This window comes from Coccomyxa subellipsoidea (genome assembly GCF_000258705.1).
Source record: "Coccomyxa subellipsoidea C-169, whole genome shotgun sequence".
Classification (NCBI taxonomy): Eukaryota; Viridiplantae; Chlorophyta; class Trebouxiophyceae; family Coccomyxaceae; genus Coccomyxa; species Coccomyxa subellipsoidea.
The window spans coordinates 2,479,445-2,496,545 of NW_005178037.1; the positions used below are offsets into that span (position 1 = coordinate 2,479,445).

At 53.0% G+C, this 17,101-nt stretch overlaps 2 protein-coding genes across 2 annotated transcripts; one reads left to right on the forward strand and one right to left on the reverse strand.

The window, feature by feature from the left end:
* Window positions 1-573: 573 nt before the first annotated feature.
* On the reverse strand, window positions 574-3,955 carry COCSUDRAFT_62836 (hypothetical protein; the record flags this gene model as incomplete). Its single annotated transcript, XM_005648823.1, has 6 exons — window positions 574-741; window positions 1,178-1,435; window positions 1,912-2,043; window positions 2,456-2,589; window positions 3,110-3,276; window positions 3,777-3,955. The coding sequence occupies 6 exons, from the start codon at window positions 3,953-3,955 to the stop codon at window positions 574-576; spliced, it is 1,038 nt and encodes a 345-aa protein (XP_005648880.1).
* A 476-nt stretch (window positions 3,956-4,431) lies between these two features.
* Window positions 4,432-16,407, forward strand: COCSUDRAFT_47235 (hypothetical protein). The gene is made up of 16 exons (XM_005648824.1): window positions 4,432-4,696; window positions 5,351-5,508; window positions 5,901-6,016; window positions 6,547-6,677; window positions 7,578-7,750; window positions 8,220-8,415; window positions 8,965-9,097; window positions 9,777-9,943; window positions 11,069-11,193; window positions 11,787-11,890; window positions 12,363-12,436; window positions 12,689-12,760; window positions 13,024-13,194; window positions 13,994-14,103; window positions 14,738-14,853; window positions 15,524-16,407. The coding sequence occupies exons 1-16, from the start codon at window positions 4,559-4,561 to the stop codon at window positions 15,688-15,690; spliced, it is 2,151 nt and encodes a 716-aa protein (XP_005648881.1). The 5' UTR covers window positions 4,432-4,558; the 3' UTR covers window positions 15,691-16,407.
* The last annotated feature ends 694 nt before the right edge of the window (window positions 16,408-17,101 follow it).

Genomic DNA, 17,101 nt, shown 5'->3' on the forward strand with positions numbered 1-17,101 from the left:
AATGCCCCCTGTCAAAATGCTGCAATAGACCAAAAGAATGTATGGCAGTACGGCACTGGCTACAAGATTTGTGGCCAGCCAATGTGGGTCTTCAACAAGGGTTGAAACCTGCGCAATCTGGCAGACCCATCAACTCAAGGTGCATGCTGGCAACAGCGGATACCAGCTGCACACATCAGCGCTTAGCTGGCGGGACATGATATACAGGTGCTGCCGGGCTGACTCAAAAGCCTCCAGCCCGGGCCCGCTGAAACGGCTGCTCAGTAAGGAGTTGCTCACAACATCACCATGGGTTTATCAGAATGAAGGGTTCCATGACCTGTGTGCGCATGGTGACCTCATCAAACCAACTGACATCAGCGCGCCTGCTGACATCAGCGGAGCCAGCTGCACGCATCAGGGCTTTGCGCTGCCGGGTTGTGGTCTGCGGCTCCCAATCTTACAGTCCAGCTTGATGCCTGGCCTGCCGATACTCCTGCTTAAGAAGGACTGGATCCACCTGTTCCTCAGAATGCAAGGGCACCGGTGCCCGTGATGTCAGCACCCATGCTGACAACAGCAGGGACGCTGACATCAGCGGGTGGCATGCGGCATGTAGTTTGCGGCTGCGCTGGCTTGCACGTTGGCAACGACGCGCATCTGGCCATCGGTGGCGTGGAATTTGGCGTTTGGCGCGTGCTCCTTGCCCGGCTTGTCCATCACCTGAATCACCGCCTGCTGCTCCGGCCGCGGCCTCTCAGCCTGCAGGGCACACTCCACAAAATCAGACAAGTCTGCATGGATCAATCCCAAGAAGTGCGTCTAAATTTTGAGGCATCTTAGGGACTTGGCTTGAAGGCTGCAGCGATTAGGTTGTCGAAAGGAGTTCTTCAGGAATCCAGCATGCATTGCACGGGATGGCTCTGTCAGAGCTGCGGCGGTAGGTAGGGGCTAAAGGATCTTAAGAGCAAAAGATATTTGCAAAAGATAGTTGACAGGCAACGGGATGCTGACACCATATCGTGAAAAAAATATGCGCACACTAGTCGTCCGGTGCAAGACGTCTTCGGATCAGAAAAACACGTTGACGTGGCAAAAGTAAACAGCCTGTAGCAGGGGCGCGCTGCAGAGGGCAGAGTTCCTTTACGCTGCTGTCTATGCTTAGATTTGTATTTCAAATTCAGCAACATGCCCCCACCTGCAGCAGGGGTTCCCCTTCCTCCACGTCAGCGCGCCGCGTCTCGGGCGCCGTTCCCCGCGCCGCACCAGAGGTCCCCCCGCCGGGACCCCCCCTCCTGGCCGCCACGATCTTCGCGTTCGAATACAAACAGAAGCCCACCATCGCCATGACGCATCCGGCTGTCATGCGTGCTGTGAACTGGCTGCTCTCCCCTGGGAGCACCGCTGCTGAGAGAACCAGCAGTCCCACGATTTTCACCTCCCCAAGGACCGTCACCTGCGCACAGCATGCATGCACACGTCAATTGTGTGTGTCAGAAACATTCCGAAATTACTGCAACTGATAGGGCACACCAGCTGCATTTCATGTTCTGAAACCCTGCAGTACTTCTCAGACCAGAAATGCACTGGTGCATCACGCTGCGGCTTCCCTGTGAGTTCAACACAGGCTAGTGCTGTGCCCGCTCTGGATGATATGCAGCATGCAAATCCCCTCTGCTATAATCCTCACATTGCCCAGCAGACAGGGCAAACTGCAACCCCATATTTATGTGCGAGAGAGCACGGCATTGGCAAGCTCTCCGGCAGAGAAAATTGTCACCATGACAGAGCTGGCGAGCGACTCGATTCTGACCCCACAAACTTAGCACCCTGCAACCGCAGACCTGACGCAGGTAACGCAGCCGCCCAGCAGCCTACAATTTAACATAGAGATCTTTCACAGGAGATGGGTGCAAGATAAGAGGGCCTCACCGCGACTGAACTGGTGCGTTTGAGGAGCAGATTGTGGGTGACGTTGTAAGCGAGCGCCACGACAGATCCCAGCAGCACTATCACCAGAACTGCCCCGCCGTTGTCCGCCGCATACACCAGAAACTGGTCCTTCTGCGGGCAGGCCAGAGCAGCATTGTTAATCATCACTTAGCCACCGCTTAGTCAAGTTTGACGAGATATCCTAGACTATTAAGGAAGATTATATACATTGATTGGTGGCAGAAGGAGCGCAGGCAAGCCTGGGCTGCTTCCTTAAAACTAGTCCAGGCACGTGCAGCTGAAAAGTGCATTTGAATTCTGTCTGCCGCTGCTGCACGTGAGGCTGCCGCAGGCACCCTGTCCCACTAGGGTTGCTTTTCCATGCCCTTTTCTTGCACCAACAATACTGTTTGCTCATCTTTATCTTCCAGCAGGCTGCCTTGAAATCAGGAGCCTGGGATAGGACATGTAAAGCAGTGCACGGCAGCAACAAGGCCTCTGAAGCATAAGGGCACGCTTTCAAAGACAGCAACATGGGCCGCACCTCCAGGAACCAGAAGAAGGGCAGCAGGACAGCGGATGATACAGGCGCGGTGTAGAACGCCAGCTGCAGAACGTCCATCTTCTCGCTCAGCACCTTTCCCACCGTTGACATCATGGCAGCTGCGCACAGCACACCTGCGCAGCAGTGACAGGGCAAGCCTCACCTTCTACCCCTCTGGTGGCATTTATCAGGAGGCTAGAATTCTAATTGTGCGACTCGCTCGTCAGCCGCGCACAGCGTGATCTGCGCGCAGGCACAGGGCCGACCTCAAAGTTGAACACGTTCCGCGGCGCAGATCTGCAGGAGGAGTTCAACAAATGACTGCACCTGCACCCGACGCAGCGCCCCCAAGGCACAAATAGTGGTGCACCCAATGGCCTGCTGTGGAGCTCATAGCATGCCCCTCTCCCTGGCTGTCTCCGCATAGCTTGCTTTGGGCCAGGCTGTGTTTTAGCCAACAAAGAGCGCCCATTTGTCCAGTCACCGAGGAAAGACCATTTCGCAGCACATGGGCCTCCCTCTGTTGAACCGCCTTCCTCAGCACCTCCTCAGAGGCCCCCACTCAATGGCAATGCAGCTGCCTTCACCAAGCATAAAGCAGACTGAGCACAAGTTCCTGTATACACTTGTCCTTGATCTGCCCAGCTCGCGCACCCGTGATGCTGAGGGAGATGCCAAACGTGTTGCCGCCGGCCTTGCCCTCGAAAACGCTGACAATGACGCCCGCAGTCAGCATTAGTAACGCCACCAGCTCCGTCCTCGTTGGCACCTTCCTCTCCACAAACACCGCCACCGCTGCCACCACCACTGGCATCGATGCCCTGTGACAGCAATCCCAGCCAGCTTCACTTTTTTGCTCACTACTTTTTGCTTTTTGCTTTCTGCATTTGACTTTTGGCTCTATTTTCTTTTTTTATGTGCTGGTGCAGCATTGGAACTTTGGCTTCACAGCTCTGTACGCTCTGAATGCTCCCCTGAAAAGACCAGCTGGCTGCTGCAAGGATTTAAGTCAAACAGTGCTCAAGCGCTTATAACAGATACTGGGTAGCCCCAAACTGGCTGCAGGCCACCAAGGCCTTTTTCGCTGGTACTACTCTGGCCATGGAACTGATTCGGTCTGTATGGGTGCACATATAGGACAACTTGTTAACTCTGTGCCCGCGACTGCTTCCAAGATAAAGTTTGGGCAGCCATCGTCCCATCTGCCCTGTTGTCTGACCTCCAAGGTTTACTGAAGTCTCATTAACATGAGAGATTGTTGCGTGCAAACGTCTACCACATAAGTCAAACATCTGTTGCTGCAACTGTTCCGCAAGCTCACCTGATTACTTGGTTGAGGGACAGGGATATCTGGACCAGGCTGAGATTGTTGAGGCTGACGTTCAGGGCCATGAAGACTCCTATGCAAATCAGCCCCTTGTACTGCCTCGACAGCGTAGCCCGATGTTGCATCTTTGTCGACGCCACCATGATGGGCAGCAGCACCACGAAGGCGAACATCATGTGACAGATAGTGAGCAAGATCGGGAAGGTGAAGCCGTATATCCCAAGCGCATATCTGTTCATCATGTTCAACGATGAATTGAGGGATATATAAAGTGCTATTAGGACAAAGTACTCAAAGTACTGCGTCCATCGCGCCCGGCCCCCTTCCATCAGGCTGCTCGGCTTGTCCAACGGACTGCGAATGCTGCCCGGGAACTCGCTGCGATGCTACACTTTGCACCTGAGAATCATATTGATTGTCAATAAACAGACATACAAACCTCCACAGGGAGCTTAGGGAGGCAGATCGCGACGGTAAAGCTGTTCAGCGGACCCAGCGATCACGACGCCCAGTCCCCTTTCGGAAGAGTCCACGTTCTAAAGCGGCGTTCATTTAAAGTTGTCTTTTTCGTTGCATGCGCCTTGGATTTACCTTCCATTGCCTTGGATGTCCTCGTTCACTTATCGTATAATACCATAGAGTCAGACAGAGAAGATACGCCTGTCAACGACGTCTCTTTGGACGTGAAGCTTCGAACAGCAAAAGGAAACACAACCAATTTTGACCTGCAGAGGGCAGCATATCGTCCCGTATAAGATTACAAGGAGTGTCAATCGATGGATCAAACATCTGTCGCCCAGGCGAACGCCGCTCTTGATATCGTGCACGAAATAGCAACTGTGCTCGACACTGGATTGGACAAAGAGGAAGTGGCAATCTTGATTGCGCTCGTGGAGAACGGAGTAAATCCAGAGGTGCGAAAGTAGACATTCTGGACTTCATCAAAGAAATACTTTGATCTATTATCTGTTTCATGCAAGACTTCTTCTTACCAAATAATTCATAAGTCGAGGATTGCAAGATGCTTGGCAGGCACTGGCTGAGGTGGTGAAAGAGCTGAGACGTGAGTCTGCGGCACTGAGGGCAGCCGAGGAGGATTCCAGGGCGTTGTAGTGGGTCTCTCCCACTTGATAGTGACCCCCAGACCAGGGATGTCTCGAACAAACACTTTGGACCAAACGCAATTTTATGGCGCCTCGGATGGCGGACCTCCGCCTGGTGCACCCGCAGTGCCACAGGTGGCTTTACATGTCCAGTATCTCTTACATTTCTTCACTCGAAACCCCAGGTTTGACTGCAACCTGCCACAGCAATGGCATGATCACATTATTGCAGCATCATTCTCTTGTTGGTATCCTCTGCAATCTGTCAGTTCTTACGCTATATCTCTTTCTATTCGCTTGAGTAGCACATGCTATCACATGTGGACAGTACCTTCCTGCAGGTCAGATTGCAGGGGCCTTTGCCTCGTGCAAGCCCCCGCTGTGACTGACCTTCTTGATTACCACAGCTGCCAAAAGCACAGGCATGCACGCAAAGGGAGTATTATATAGTGCATGTGCGCGCAGGTGCCTCTGGTGGGGGCGGTGGGCCAGGAGTATGTGCACAACGTGCTGTCATCGACAGATCCTCAGAGCGCTCTGAAGGAGATCCAGCGGCGCGGCGCGTTCAAGAACCGCCGCTGCGAGCCGCTGCTGCGATTGCTAGACCATCTGGGCGCCAAAAGGTGAGCACGTGCAATCACCTCACCGGTTGGGTGAGTGCTGACTGAGGCAGTGTGATATGGCAGTGCAGCTTATTTGGTACTGTAGTGGTGTCAGCTTATGCTATGGGAACAGCCAATGTCAGTACTGCTTTCCCAGCCACTTTTGGAAGTGTTGCAGGAATAAATAATTGCGGGAGCAGCTTGCCAGCGGTGTTGGCAACAATGCAGCTCTTCCTGGTTAGCCAGGGACCTGCCTAGTCAGTATTGCTTTGCGAGCCAGTTTTGCTCGTCTCTGAAGTACATGTATTGCTGCCTCTGGCTGTAGAAGCCAGAGTCAGCGCTGGCTGGGACCAATACACTTGTTGCACGAGGCCCTCCACAGATCTAAAAGAGGGGTACTGTGCATGTGACAGGTCTGACACGACGCAGCGAGTGCTGGATGCTGCAAAGCGGCGGCTGCTGGAAGCTGTGCCCAAGCTTTCTCCCGAGCAGCTCACATCACTGCTGGAGGCCAGCTTCGCCTACATAGGTAACTATACGCCTCGTTTTGCCCAAACTCGGTACACTAGTTGTGATCAGCACACTAGTTGTGATGCTGTGAAGCAAAATTGTACCTGCTCGTGAGGATCATCTGCTGCGTTCGCTTGTCAGCATCAACACACAATTGCCCTCCGTCAGAGTCACGCCTCACCTTCTGGTGAAGAAGTGTTCTTGTCAGCACATTTCTTCTCGCAGGATTACTTACGGGTCAGGGAATGTGCTAGTGCACTGTCTCCAATGCCTGCAGAGCCTGCATGTACAACACACAGGAGTCAAAAGGAATGCAATCGTGAGCAGAAGGAGACATTGAAGATTGCTGACGATCGTTATAGATGCCAGACTGCGCCTTGGAAGCACAGAGGATCACCAAGCATCCTGTGCATGCGCGCTGCTGCCAGGGATGTCTGAGAGCACAGCACGGTCTTTCAAGCTTATATGGAGTGACTGATCGCGCATGAGTTCTGTTTTCACATGATCACTCTCCGATCCCTTATGACATGTGTGCGCATGTGCCTGCAGGTCTGCCGCAGCTGCGGGAGGTGCCTCTGGCGGTGCTGGGGCGCCTCAAGCCGGTGCCCGCCGCTTTCCTGAAACAGCTCGCCACCGACAAGGAGCTTTTCCATGACCTACCCCAAAACGTGCAGCAGGAGGTGCGAGCCTCCGCTCAGCGGCACTTAATGTAGCCAGTTCCTAAGAGTGTAATGCTCAATCTACAACCCGCACGCCCGGCGGTGTGGGAAACTTGTCAAAGCAACTTTCCTGCGTCTTCCTGACTCCAAAATTGCCAGGGTCATGTTCCATGGATTGGACTCGTCGAGAACTTTTCAAATTTGTTCTCAAAATCATCTTTGTGTTTGGGAGATAGGGTCTAATTTATCCACCTTTCTCAGCCAAAAAAATATTTATTTGAAGCGGATTTAAGTTTCAGCACTACAGTATATTTTCCATTGTGTTGCTGCATGGAATGCGCTCTGGAACAAATTTGCAGTGTAGGGTGGATACCGGAGGGGTTCGAGAGACTCTAAATGCTTATGTATATCTGCAAGGGTACAGCCCCTACACACCCGCCCCACTGATGCATGTCAAACCGATGCGCTCTTTATGGGATTCTGGCAGGGTGTTTGCACTTAGGCAATCAGCGGTATAAGATGGGCAGTAAACGAACAAAAGTATGTCCGAATCAGTGAGTGTGGCACGGTGAACTCAGTCACGGTGAACTCAGTCACGGATCAGGCGCTGTTTATGACATGCAAAAACTCTTTACGCCTGTCAAGGAGCCCCCTGCAACAGCGCAGTCATGTGAGGGTGCGGCCTTGCGTGCATGGGGCAGGCCTTTTGGTGTCGGTGCTGTCGCTTTGGGCATGCGGGCAGCTGTCATGACGTAACAGGTACTTGCAAGCATGGCGACTGGTGGCGGCTGGACTCAGCTGACTAGCCCATGTTCTACAAAGACCTTCTGTTCAGAGTGGTTGGAACTGATGAGTGGATTTTTTTTAATGGGTCTGAATGTGAATCTGAATTAGTGGGCGTCTTGTGGGGGATCTGCGCAGGTGTGGGAGCTGGACAGGAAGCTGCTGCAGCAGCACGCGCTTCCGCTGGTGGAGAGGTACACCTGGGAGACCGGCACCGTGCTTAAGGCTCTCGAAATGGACGAGTTTGTGCCGCCCGCGCCCGGCAGCGGCCCCGGGCCGCGCGTCGCACGCCGCATCCAACGCTCCGGCAGGTGCGCCGTTCAATTCCCTGCACTTTTCCCCCCCTTTTTTTTACTTTTTGTGTTGTGCACTGTTGTGCGATTCATATACTGCACACCCGGCAGCGGTCCCGGGGCGCGCATCACCCGTTGCATCCAGCGCTCCGGCAGGTGCGGGTCTACGCGGCACTTCTCAATCATTAACCGTTGCAGGTCATGGGGCTCATGTGCGTTCCAGGGTCCGTAGGTGAGGAATATCATCCCAAAGCATGCAATCGGCAGACGTACTGACTTGCTGCGCTGGTTGCAAGGCTCGCACTTGCCAATGTCTGAGGCAATCGGGTCTGCACATTTTTTGGAGCTGGTGCAGAGCTCATCTTCACGCAAACATTCAACGCGAACCATCCGAAGCCGGCCTGTGAAACCTCCCCACGCCTGTCTCCTTTGCAGCACCTCGCAAACCCTGTCTTGCCACCTGCTGATATTTCCTCCATGCGCGCAGCCCGACGCTGAAGAAGCTGGTGGCAATGGTGGGCCGCTCGCACGCCATCTACCGGGGCATAATGGACCTGTGCTGCGTGCGGCTGAGGGACAGCGAATCGGCGTACTGCGGGGTGAAGGAGGCGGCATACTGCTCCCTGCGCTCGCAGCTGCTCATGGCCGCCCACGACGCCAACATCGTCGAACTCACCTCCAAGGTGTGTGCTTCCTCCTGTTCTTCCGTTTAATTCTCCTGTTAATCCTGCCATTCAGGGATGCTGTAAAATGCCATTAGCCCTCGGCAGCTGCAGGTCATTCATTGCAGAGGGTGCCTTTCACAGCACGCGCTAATGAACATTGAAGAGCTGCGCATGGCCCACACGGTGAAGAGCTGTGTACTTTGGACAATCTTGGTTGCATGAGGAGTATTATAGGCCGTGCTTAGGCAAGGTATGCATGCAAATACAGGCCTGCTGTGCGGCAGTGCCGGTGTGCACTTACAAGAATGAGCTCAACCAGAGCCTCACAGTGCCTCAGTGCCAGCTGGAAAAAGATGGTGATACAGCAAGTGACAAAATATGACACACGGCTTCTGCGCCGCGTGGCCGGAGCCAGTGCACAGGCTGGCATGCATGCCAAGGCATTCTGGGACCTATAAGGGAGCCCATGGTCTGCACATATTGTTACTCGAAAAGATGCGCGACGGTAGAGATGCAGCAGTGATGATAAATGATGACTGATATATTGTCATGCATGCGCGCGCGCAGGAGCCGGTGCACAAGCTGGCGTGGACGCTGGACGCCTGTTTGAAAGATCGGGTGATTGACGGCCGCCGCCTACGCGAACTCACCCACTTCCTCTCCACCTTTGACCGCCAGCAGGCCGCCCTCGCTGCAGCAGGTGACTCATTGCTTTGTCACCATTACTAGCAGCACCTCAAGTTTCGGGTGCAGTGTTTTGTATCCTAGAACAGGGCATGAGCGCTGCACAGGGGGCGTGCCCTCCCTCACTCCTTTGCCGCCCTCGGGAGAAACAGTGCAGGGAGGTTGATATTTAACAAGATACAGCAGTGATGTTGACGTTGACCACCTCAATGTGTCCAAGCCTGAGAGGCTGTGAGCTCTGGAAGTTTTTGATGTGATGGCAGAGGGAAGCTCCCCATAGAGGGAAGTATGGCCACTCATTGACCTCCTTGCAGCATCAAAACAGGCTTGACTGATAGGTCTTGTTACAACAGGCGATAGTAGATGCTGCAAGAAGGGGGATTCTCCCTATGACCTGACTCTACAATCATGCCAAGCAAACAGTGCCTGGAAGTCAGCAAGGAAGCTGCAGACCCAAAGACAGTTGCTGCGTCACCGTTACATAGGAAACGGCGGCTGATATAGCATCGGTTACGCAACGCTTACTCTACAGCGCTCACAGAATATGAACACAACAGCGTTTACATAGCTGCTTACGTACGGGTCACTGACCGGGTCACATGTCTCGCAGCGGCACCCCGCAACTGCCTGACCTGTTCTGCTAATATCTGGCACCAAGGCACGTGGGCTGACTTGTTGACTGAAATGACTCGCAGCGCGCAAAGCGGCTCCGCGCAAGCGCGGCCGGGAGGGGGTGGCGGACGCCGAGAGCATGGGCGCGCCCGGACGCAGTACCAACGCCGGGGCAGAGCCGCTGCGCGCGCTGGCCGATGCCGGCATGGTCCTGCGCGACCCCTCAGTCATGCACCTCATCATCCATCACGTGCGCGACCTTACATGCCCTTTAATTGCTTACAGGCAAAGGATACCCTCTGGGTGGGGGAAGGGTCATGAAAGACAGCAGATCGACGGCTGCGGCACCTTGGTCATTCAGGTATCATCTACCGCGTGAGAATCTGACCCCTGCTTCTACTCGGGTCCTTGTGGACCCGTTAGGGAAGTCTTTCGGACCCTTAAGGCACCCATTGACCTCTAGGTGGGGCGGACTATCAAGACCTGGAAGACACCTCATCATGCTCCAAGTCCGCGCATGCCTTCCTGCTTCCTGCGCTAGTTCTGGACAGTGAAACTTAAGGGATGCAGCACTGGGAAGTTCCAAGGCAAGGGTGTGGACACCTTGGCGTCCACTCTGTGTACTCACGACACTGTAGGGGCGGTGAATGGGTTAGGGCGCTAAAGTGAAAGTCCACCCTCCAAGTGCAACTCTGCTTATGACAGGGCACCTGTTTGTCAGTCGACGGCTGAGCTGTAGCTGTCTGTGCTGCGCAAACCCCACGCAGGTAGGACAGACAGCTCGGGCAGTGATGGACGAGCACTTGAGCCATCCTTGCCTGTGCAGAACAGTAACACTGCTTTATGAGCCCCTTCTCATCTCCTTCCTTTTTATGGCCACATGAGCATTAATGCTGCTTATCATGAGCAACACTGCGCCTCCATTCTTTGACTGACTGTTGTGCTCGGTCCTGACTTCACAGCAGTCCTGTCGCAGGTGCTGAAACTGAACTGGATGCAGCCAGCCTCGCAAGGCATCGGTATTTTGCTGATCCGTTAGACATGTCTGTCCTGACTTCACAGCAGTCCTGTTGCAGGTGCTGAAACTGAACTGGAGGCAGCCAGCCTCGCAAGGCATCGGCATTTTGCTGATCCGTTAGACATGTCTGTCCTATGAACGTCCTCTGCTCTGATCGCAGAGACCATAGTTGCACCATACGGGTTCGGCCATACGGCATACGGTGAATATTCGGTCGTATATTCGGTCTTTTGGGCCAAAATAGGCCGTTTTTGACCGTATTCCGTATGACCATATATTCGGCCGTATATACGGTCCCCAAAAAGTGTTCTGACCGAATGGTGCAACTTTGGCTGAGACAATCTTTCCCGCTGTCAGGTGCTGCGGCGGCTGGAGAGATTGGTGGAGGAGCAGGCTGTTCCTTCAGAGGATCCGGATCTGGCGTTCCTGACTCGGCTGCTGCAGCTTGCCGGCGGCTGCCGCGCCATGCTGCGCCAGCGGAAGTGCGCGCACCCCTGGAATTAATTTAATTGTTTGTCCCCCCCCCTTTCAGGGTTGTGGCACCCTAGGGTTAGGTTGTCCCAACTGGAAGAGCGTGAGGGCGCTGAGCAGTGTGCTCTGCTAGAGGGCTCTGCTGGACCTTCTGTAGCAAAGGAATTAATTTAATTGTTTGTTCCCCTCCTTTCAGGGTTGTGGCACCCTAGGGTTAGGCTATCCTAGTTGGAAGAGCATGAGGGAGCTGGGCTGTGTTGCTCTGCTAGAGGGCTCTGCTGGACCTACTGTAGCAAAAGAATGGTGTTTGTCTCAACCCAATAATTGGTAATTGAGCCTAAGCTCAAACTATGTGGGAAACTATGCAAGGTGCAGAGAGCTGGTCTCTTTAATTGCGTTACTCTTGCCACGTTACACACCGCAGACGCATGCAGCGGCAGCGCTGTTAAGCACTTTGCATGGTGTCAGGTCACGGACGCTGAGAGAGAATGGTGAATGGCGCACATTTGACAATTGAGGTCCCTTGCGCAGCCAACTCCGAGAGTCACCCTCATGGGATTTATTCTGTTGGTCCTCTGAGACTCCTTCGCGATGCTGTCTGCAGGTACAGCTTCCCGGCGGCTGACGCGGATCTGCTGGGCACCTTCTACCCGGAGCTCATTGGCTGCATGCTCGAAATGCAGGACGTGGACGATGACTACGTCGACGGTGCGACTACCCTCTTACTACCAATGAGTCATGTTAAAGTATTGTCAGCAGGAAGCATGCGCCTGAAAGTCTGTCTGTCCTTGTCTGTTGTTTGATTGCTTGGTCCCAGCAATCGCAAGTTTGGCTGGTCGAATTGACGGACATTCTTGTCAATTGGTCATGCCCACTTGTGGCTGCTGGGAAACAGCTGATCTGACAACTCTCAAGGTATTTGGTGCATATCCTTGTATCACCACAGCCTCGAGGCACTGGCAGTGCTATCCTGCAGTACTTAAAAGGGGCCATCCCTGAACGCATGCAAGCATTCTAGACGCTGCTGGAACCAACATTGAAGTCAAGTTGTCTGGAGTTACAGTCACTCGTCCAAGTCAACAGGGTTGCTTCTGTCCTGCCAACTTGTCCTTGTGAATGCTTCCCTCCTGAAGATTGGGATGTTCACGCATCCACAGTAAGTTTTGCAAATTCTGCGCAGATGGTCGCACGGAGGCGCTGCCCAATCTTATAGGCATGCTGGCTCGCAGCGAGGTCATGCGCCAGGTCACCCAGGTGCCATACTTTTCCCAAGTTCTAGCCTGCCGTTACAGAGCAATGCACAACCTATGTTTCATTGAACTGCATTGACCCTCAAGGGTCAAATTCCACGTGGACTGCCAGAGTTTGGACAGCTGCTCATGCAGCAGGACCAACGGTTGATTCCAGCAGGATGCATATTGCCGTGCAAAGGCAGGCTTGTAATGTGTGAGGCAGACAGGCAAGCCTGAATGCAGAATTGACTCACGTATGACTAATGTGACGCAGGTGCTGTGCCTGGAGAGGGTCGCCGTTGGAGACACGCTGACAGCGCGCTCCCTGCTCGCCACAATCATCCAGGTGCCGCTCAGCTTCCTCCTGGGTCCAAATCCAAATTCAACTTCATATCTTGTGCCCTGTGAATCACATTCGGCGCTCATGTGTGGATGGATCTCTGTTCAGTACTGCTGCATGTTGTCCCTTGCATGCCAAAAACACCGCAGGATGTACAGGGACTCCATGACTCACACGAGTGCTGAAGTGTACCTTCCCCAATTCCAGCACATGGAAGCCAGATTACAAAGGGTACCTTGTGGTTGCCACCAAATTTGAATGCGTTCCAGGCGTTGGACAAGCTATCGGAGGCTGCGCTGGTCGAGTTCGCTCCCTTCGCCGCTACGCTGGCGCAGCGGCTGGCGCGCTTAGTCAGCGGCGGCAGGCTCGCCCCTGGACAGCCGCTTTGGGCCCTTGCCATCGACGGCTTCCTTCTGCGAGCATGCGACACCGAGGGCCAGGTCATCCTTGCATAATCCCCCCGGGTTAATGGCTTGTTTACCCTTGTATACCCCATGTACAATGTGGACATTGACAGCATCGCTATCCTCCTGCGCGCTTGTGACGCTGAGGGGCAGATGGTGCTTGCATAATCCTCCAGGGTTTAATAGCTTTTTCACCCTTGAATTCCCCAAGTACAATGTGACATTGACCCCACCGGTTTCCTGCTGGGCGCATGCGACACCGAAGGCCAGGTGGATTTTCTGTTGTAATCCCCCCTGAGGGCATTCAAAATTTGTTGCTTACCAACACGTAATTGACCCAGGGACCTTGCAAAATTGCGCTCAAAGCGGTGCCCAGTGTTCTCAGGGGTTGTCCGATCTCCTGAGCTGGCTGTATTCTTCTGCATGGAATTCCAGGAATGTCTTACTTGGGGACATTTCTCACTGGTTTTTCCTGGGTATTTGGACCCTTTGGATCTCTTTGCGATCTGTTATGCAGCGTGCAGGACGTGCTTGGGTACAATTGGCTTTGATGCACTGTTGCAGCCAGGGCGTGGCTTTGCCGCTATCTTTGAAAAGTCACAGTGGCCCCAAATAGCTGGCCCGGTTGGGTTGCAGGAAAGCCCTGGCTCAGCAGAGGTACTCAAATGACAATGCAGCCGTGGGGTGATGACCGCTAATTCCGAGCTGTCGAAGGTCTTCGCCTCGCTAGCGAGCTCAGGGGAGGTCTACTCCGACAAGGTGGATCTAGGGGCAGAAGGGATTTCCTCCTTCTCTTCATATGAACCGACTTGAGCGGATGACTAATTTTGCACAGGTGCATGAGGAGGTGCTGCGTCTGCTGCTGGCAGCGCTGCCTAAACTGGACACCGCCCAGCTGGCACACTACCTGCAGGAAACCCTCAAGCACAGCCGCAAGTCACGCAAGTGCGCAGCCTGTATCTTCCGGTCATCGTGCCTGAAATTTCATGTTGTTCTTGTTCCCCTTGATGTGGATCACACATGCCAGATGCATGCACTGTGTCTTCAAACTTGGGGCGTTTCGTCCGTTCCAGTGAAGGGTATCCCGTTCACTTTTTTTGCTTTGTCTCTTTTTATGTGTTGTCTGATGGCAGGAGGCCTTGCTTGTTTTAGGATGCTTGGTGAAGCTGTTTCCACTGGAATTTCCCAGTCTGTCTGTCTGCGCATGGCAAATTCTAAACTAGCTTGCTAGATTGGCGCATGTGCAATTCTGTGGTCCAGTCGGCCAGATTCCTCAGGCCTGCCTTCCAGCAGCGATCCCTGAAGAAAAATGGTGTATCCTCTTCTAGCGCCATCCCTTGGAGGCTGCCGCTGCTGCTGCTGCTGCTGAGCAGAGGTCTGGTTGACCTGGTTGGACTGGATCACTGAGGGCACTTTCTGCCACTCCAATATATATATATATATTTTTTAGGGTTTTGGGTTACCCTAAACCCAACCCCAAACCCTAAAAAAAAATAGGCATGGTTTCAGGAGTTGCCTGACTGACCTTCACTGGTGTCTCCCTGGCGATTATTGACAGTGTTCTGCGCACTCTGCTCAGGCGGACGAAGCGCCGGCATGCAGAGGCTGATGGATTGGATGAGGCGGTGGCGATGGCCGGCTATGAGACTGCCGGCTACAGCGGCTACCACTCCTCAGCCACTGACTACTACCCTGGTGCGCATCACACCTACTCGCTGAGCTTTCTTATCTTTTGTCGTGTTGCAGGGACTGCAAATTTTCTCCTATCTTCGGTCGCTTGCTTGATCCCTGCATGCCTCTTCCTCAGAAGAGTGTGTGTGAGAGATTGATGTGATTCTGTGCCTGGTGTGATGGGTTACATTTTGTGAGATCGCTTGCCCCGCTTTGATGTCATCTGAGGCCATAAGTCCATAGAATCACACAAGAATCAGCCAAAAAGGCATGTGTCCCGTATGTCAATACAGATCTTGTCATGTGCTATCTCTGGAATGAGGAAGAGGAGCTAGAGATGCAGGCCTACTCTGCAATGGTTTGGGGTGATTTCAAGCGCTGGTCCATGCACAGACGGATGCATTTGTGCCATCTTCATTTGTGCTTGACCTCTGTCTCCTTGTTCACGCCCCAGGCTCTATCAAGGCGTCTTTCTTCATGCGTGCTGGCAGCTGCAGTCATTCGAGATTTGCATCCAGTACTGGGAGTGCGTAAGGGTGTGGTACTTGAGATGCAATGAGAAGCGTAAAAATACTAGGCTGCAGATTTTTGGCCGCGCATATGTGGCTGCAGGCACCCTGCGTCTATGCCCTGCCTGCCTGCCTATAAGTTTTGGGTTTGCCAATCTTTCTATGATGCATGTTTTTTCCTGTAGGCTTCAGTGATGCGCGCGGTAGGGATCGCCCCAGGAATGCCGGCGGCGACAACGTCAAGTTTCTCTACAAGGAATTTGTGAGACACAAGCCGGGGCTCAATGCCGCCAACGCACCCCACCTCTTCGAGTACCTCAGCCCCGCAGCAGACACAGCTGCTGCAGAGTGAAAAGCTGAGTCCGCACACTCTGTATTGCTTGGGAAAGAGGCGCTGCTGTGTGTGCATCAGGAGGGATTGTATTAATGATAGCTCCTGTCTGCTGTGTACCTGATTGCAGTCATTGTACTGCATTTATTTGGGCACTTCAGTCCAGCTGCTTATGGCGCCGTTGCAGAGTGACAGAGGTTCTAGAATGGTCACCTGCAAATTTCATATGATTTAGACCCATCAGAGGGCAGAAAATTCACGATAATGCTGAGTACAACGAACGTCCCTTATCTTTTTGAGAAGTATGTGTGTGCACAGTTCTGCGGCAGCAGGTGCAGTTGCAGAGTGATAACAGAATTTTGCAGCCTGCAAAAATGCTGGGCTTGGCGTAAGCACCTGCGGTGACCATTGCCAGCTTTTTCAACGTACAATTATAAATTTTACTTATTTACATAATAAGACCCTAAATCCAACATTAGGGTGCTGTTCACTTGCACACCGCCGCCAAGAAAAGCACCTCCAGGAAACATTCGGTCCTGCCGTTCATTGATGACAGGTGATGTTCAGCAATGCGGATACATAGGAATCTTAATACGACAAGGCATACAGAGCCATGTTGTTCTTAAACTGATTCGGATCAACATGACGCAAAAGCACATCTGCACATCTGATACGCGTAAGATTATACGCAAGCACCATTGCTATAAGCAGCAACCATTTTAAAAAGACAGTTGTTCTGCCAAGACCTGTAGGGGCTAGTCTGCGCACCAATACGGCATGTCCTAGTGTTATAATCAAAAACCCGCACTGCAATGTCCTAAAGAAACATGAGAATAAAATGATGCATCTGCAAAAGAACCTGAGAAATCACAGGCCCACCCATAATCAAATTCTAGCTGTTATCTAATCACTGGCACGCCCAGACAGCCGTCATGATGTACATGTCTGGCTGCACTTGAGTATTCGCCGAGCTTCACACGTTCACAATGCAGCAGCACCTCTTGCGTCTCCTGTGGATCTATCCTAGATCGCTGAAGAGCACAGGTTTGGATGTCAAGTGCTTTCCCGAGGTCATTTGACCCTCACCATGGTACTCACCCCTAAATCACAATGTATCATCCCTTGTAGCTCAGATCACAGGGGGTTATAAATCTAACTAATGTTAAATATAGAACCCCCTGCAATTCAATGGGGTGTGGTTCAAAACCTAGCTCTAGATCCCAACTCCTCGTATACCTCAATTGAGCAGGGTTTTGTCCCAGTCTCTGTTCACCCCTAGTGCACGGGGATGAGTCGTGGCTCTGTCTTAAACTTAGCTCCTCACTCCCAGTGATGCAAGTTGCGGCATCACCCCTGGTTCAGCAGGAATTTAGCAGGTTTTGCTCATCCTCAAGAGCCCAACACCCCTTATCCATGGGGTGGAAGCAGGAAA

What these genes read in the sequence shown, in the direction of transcription:
- COCSUDRAFT_47235 (XM_005648824.1), top strand. Translation starts at nt 4,559, where the DNA reads ATGGATCAAACATCTGTCGCCCAGGCGAACGCCGCTCTTGATATCGTG. An exon ending in TGCACCTCATCATCCATCAC is followed by an intron (nt 9,944 to 11,068) that starts GTGCGCGACCTT and finishes TCCCGCTGTCAG; the next exon opens with GTGCTGCGGCGGCTGGAGAG. An exon ending in TGCTCGCCACAATCATCCAG is followed by an intron (nt 12,761 to 13,023) that starts GTGCCGCTCAGC and finishes AATGCGTTCCAG; the next exon opens with GCGTTGGACAAGCTATCGGA.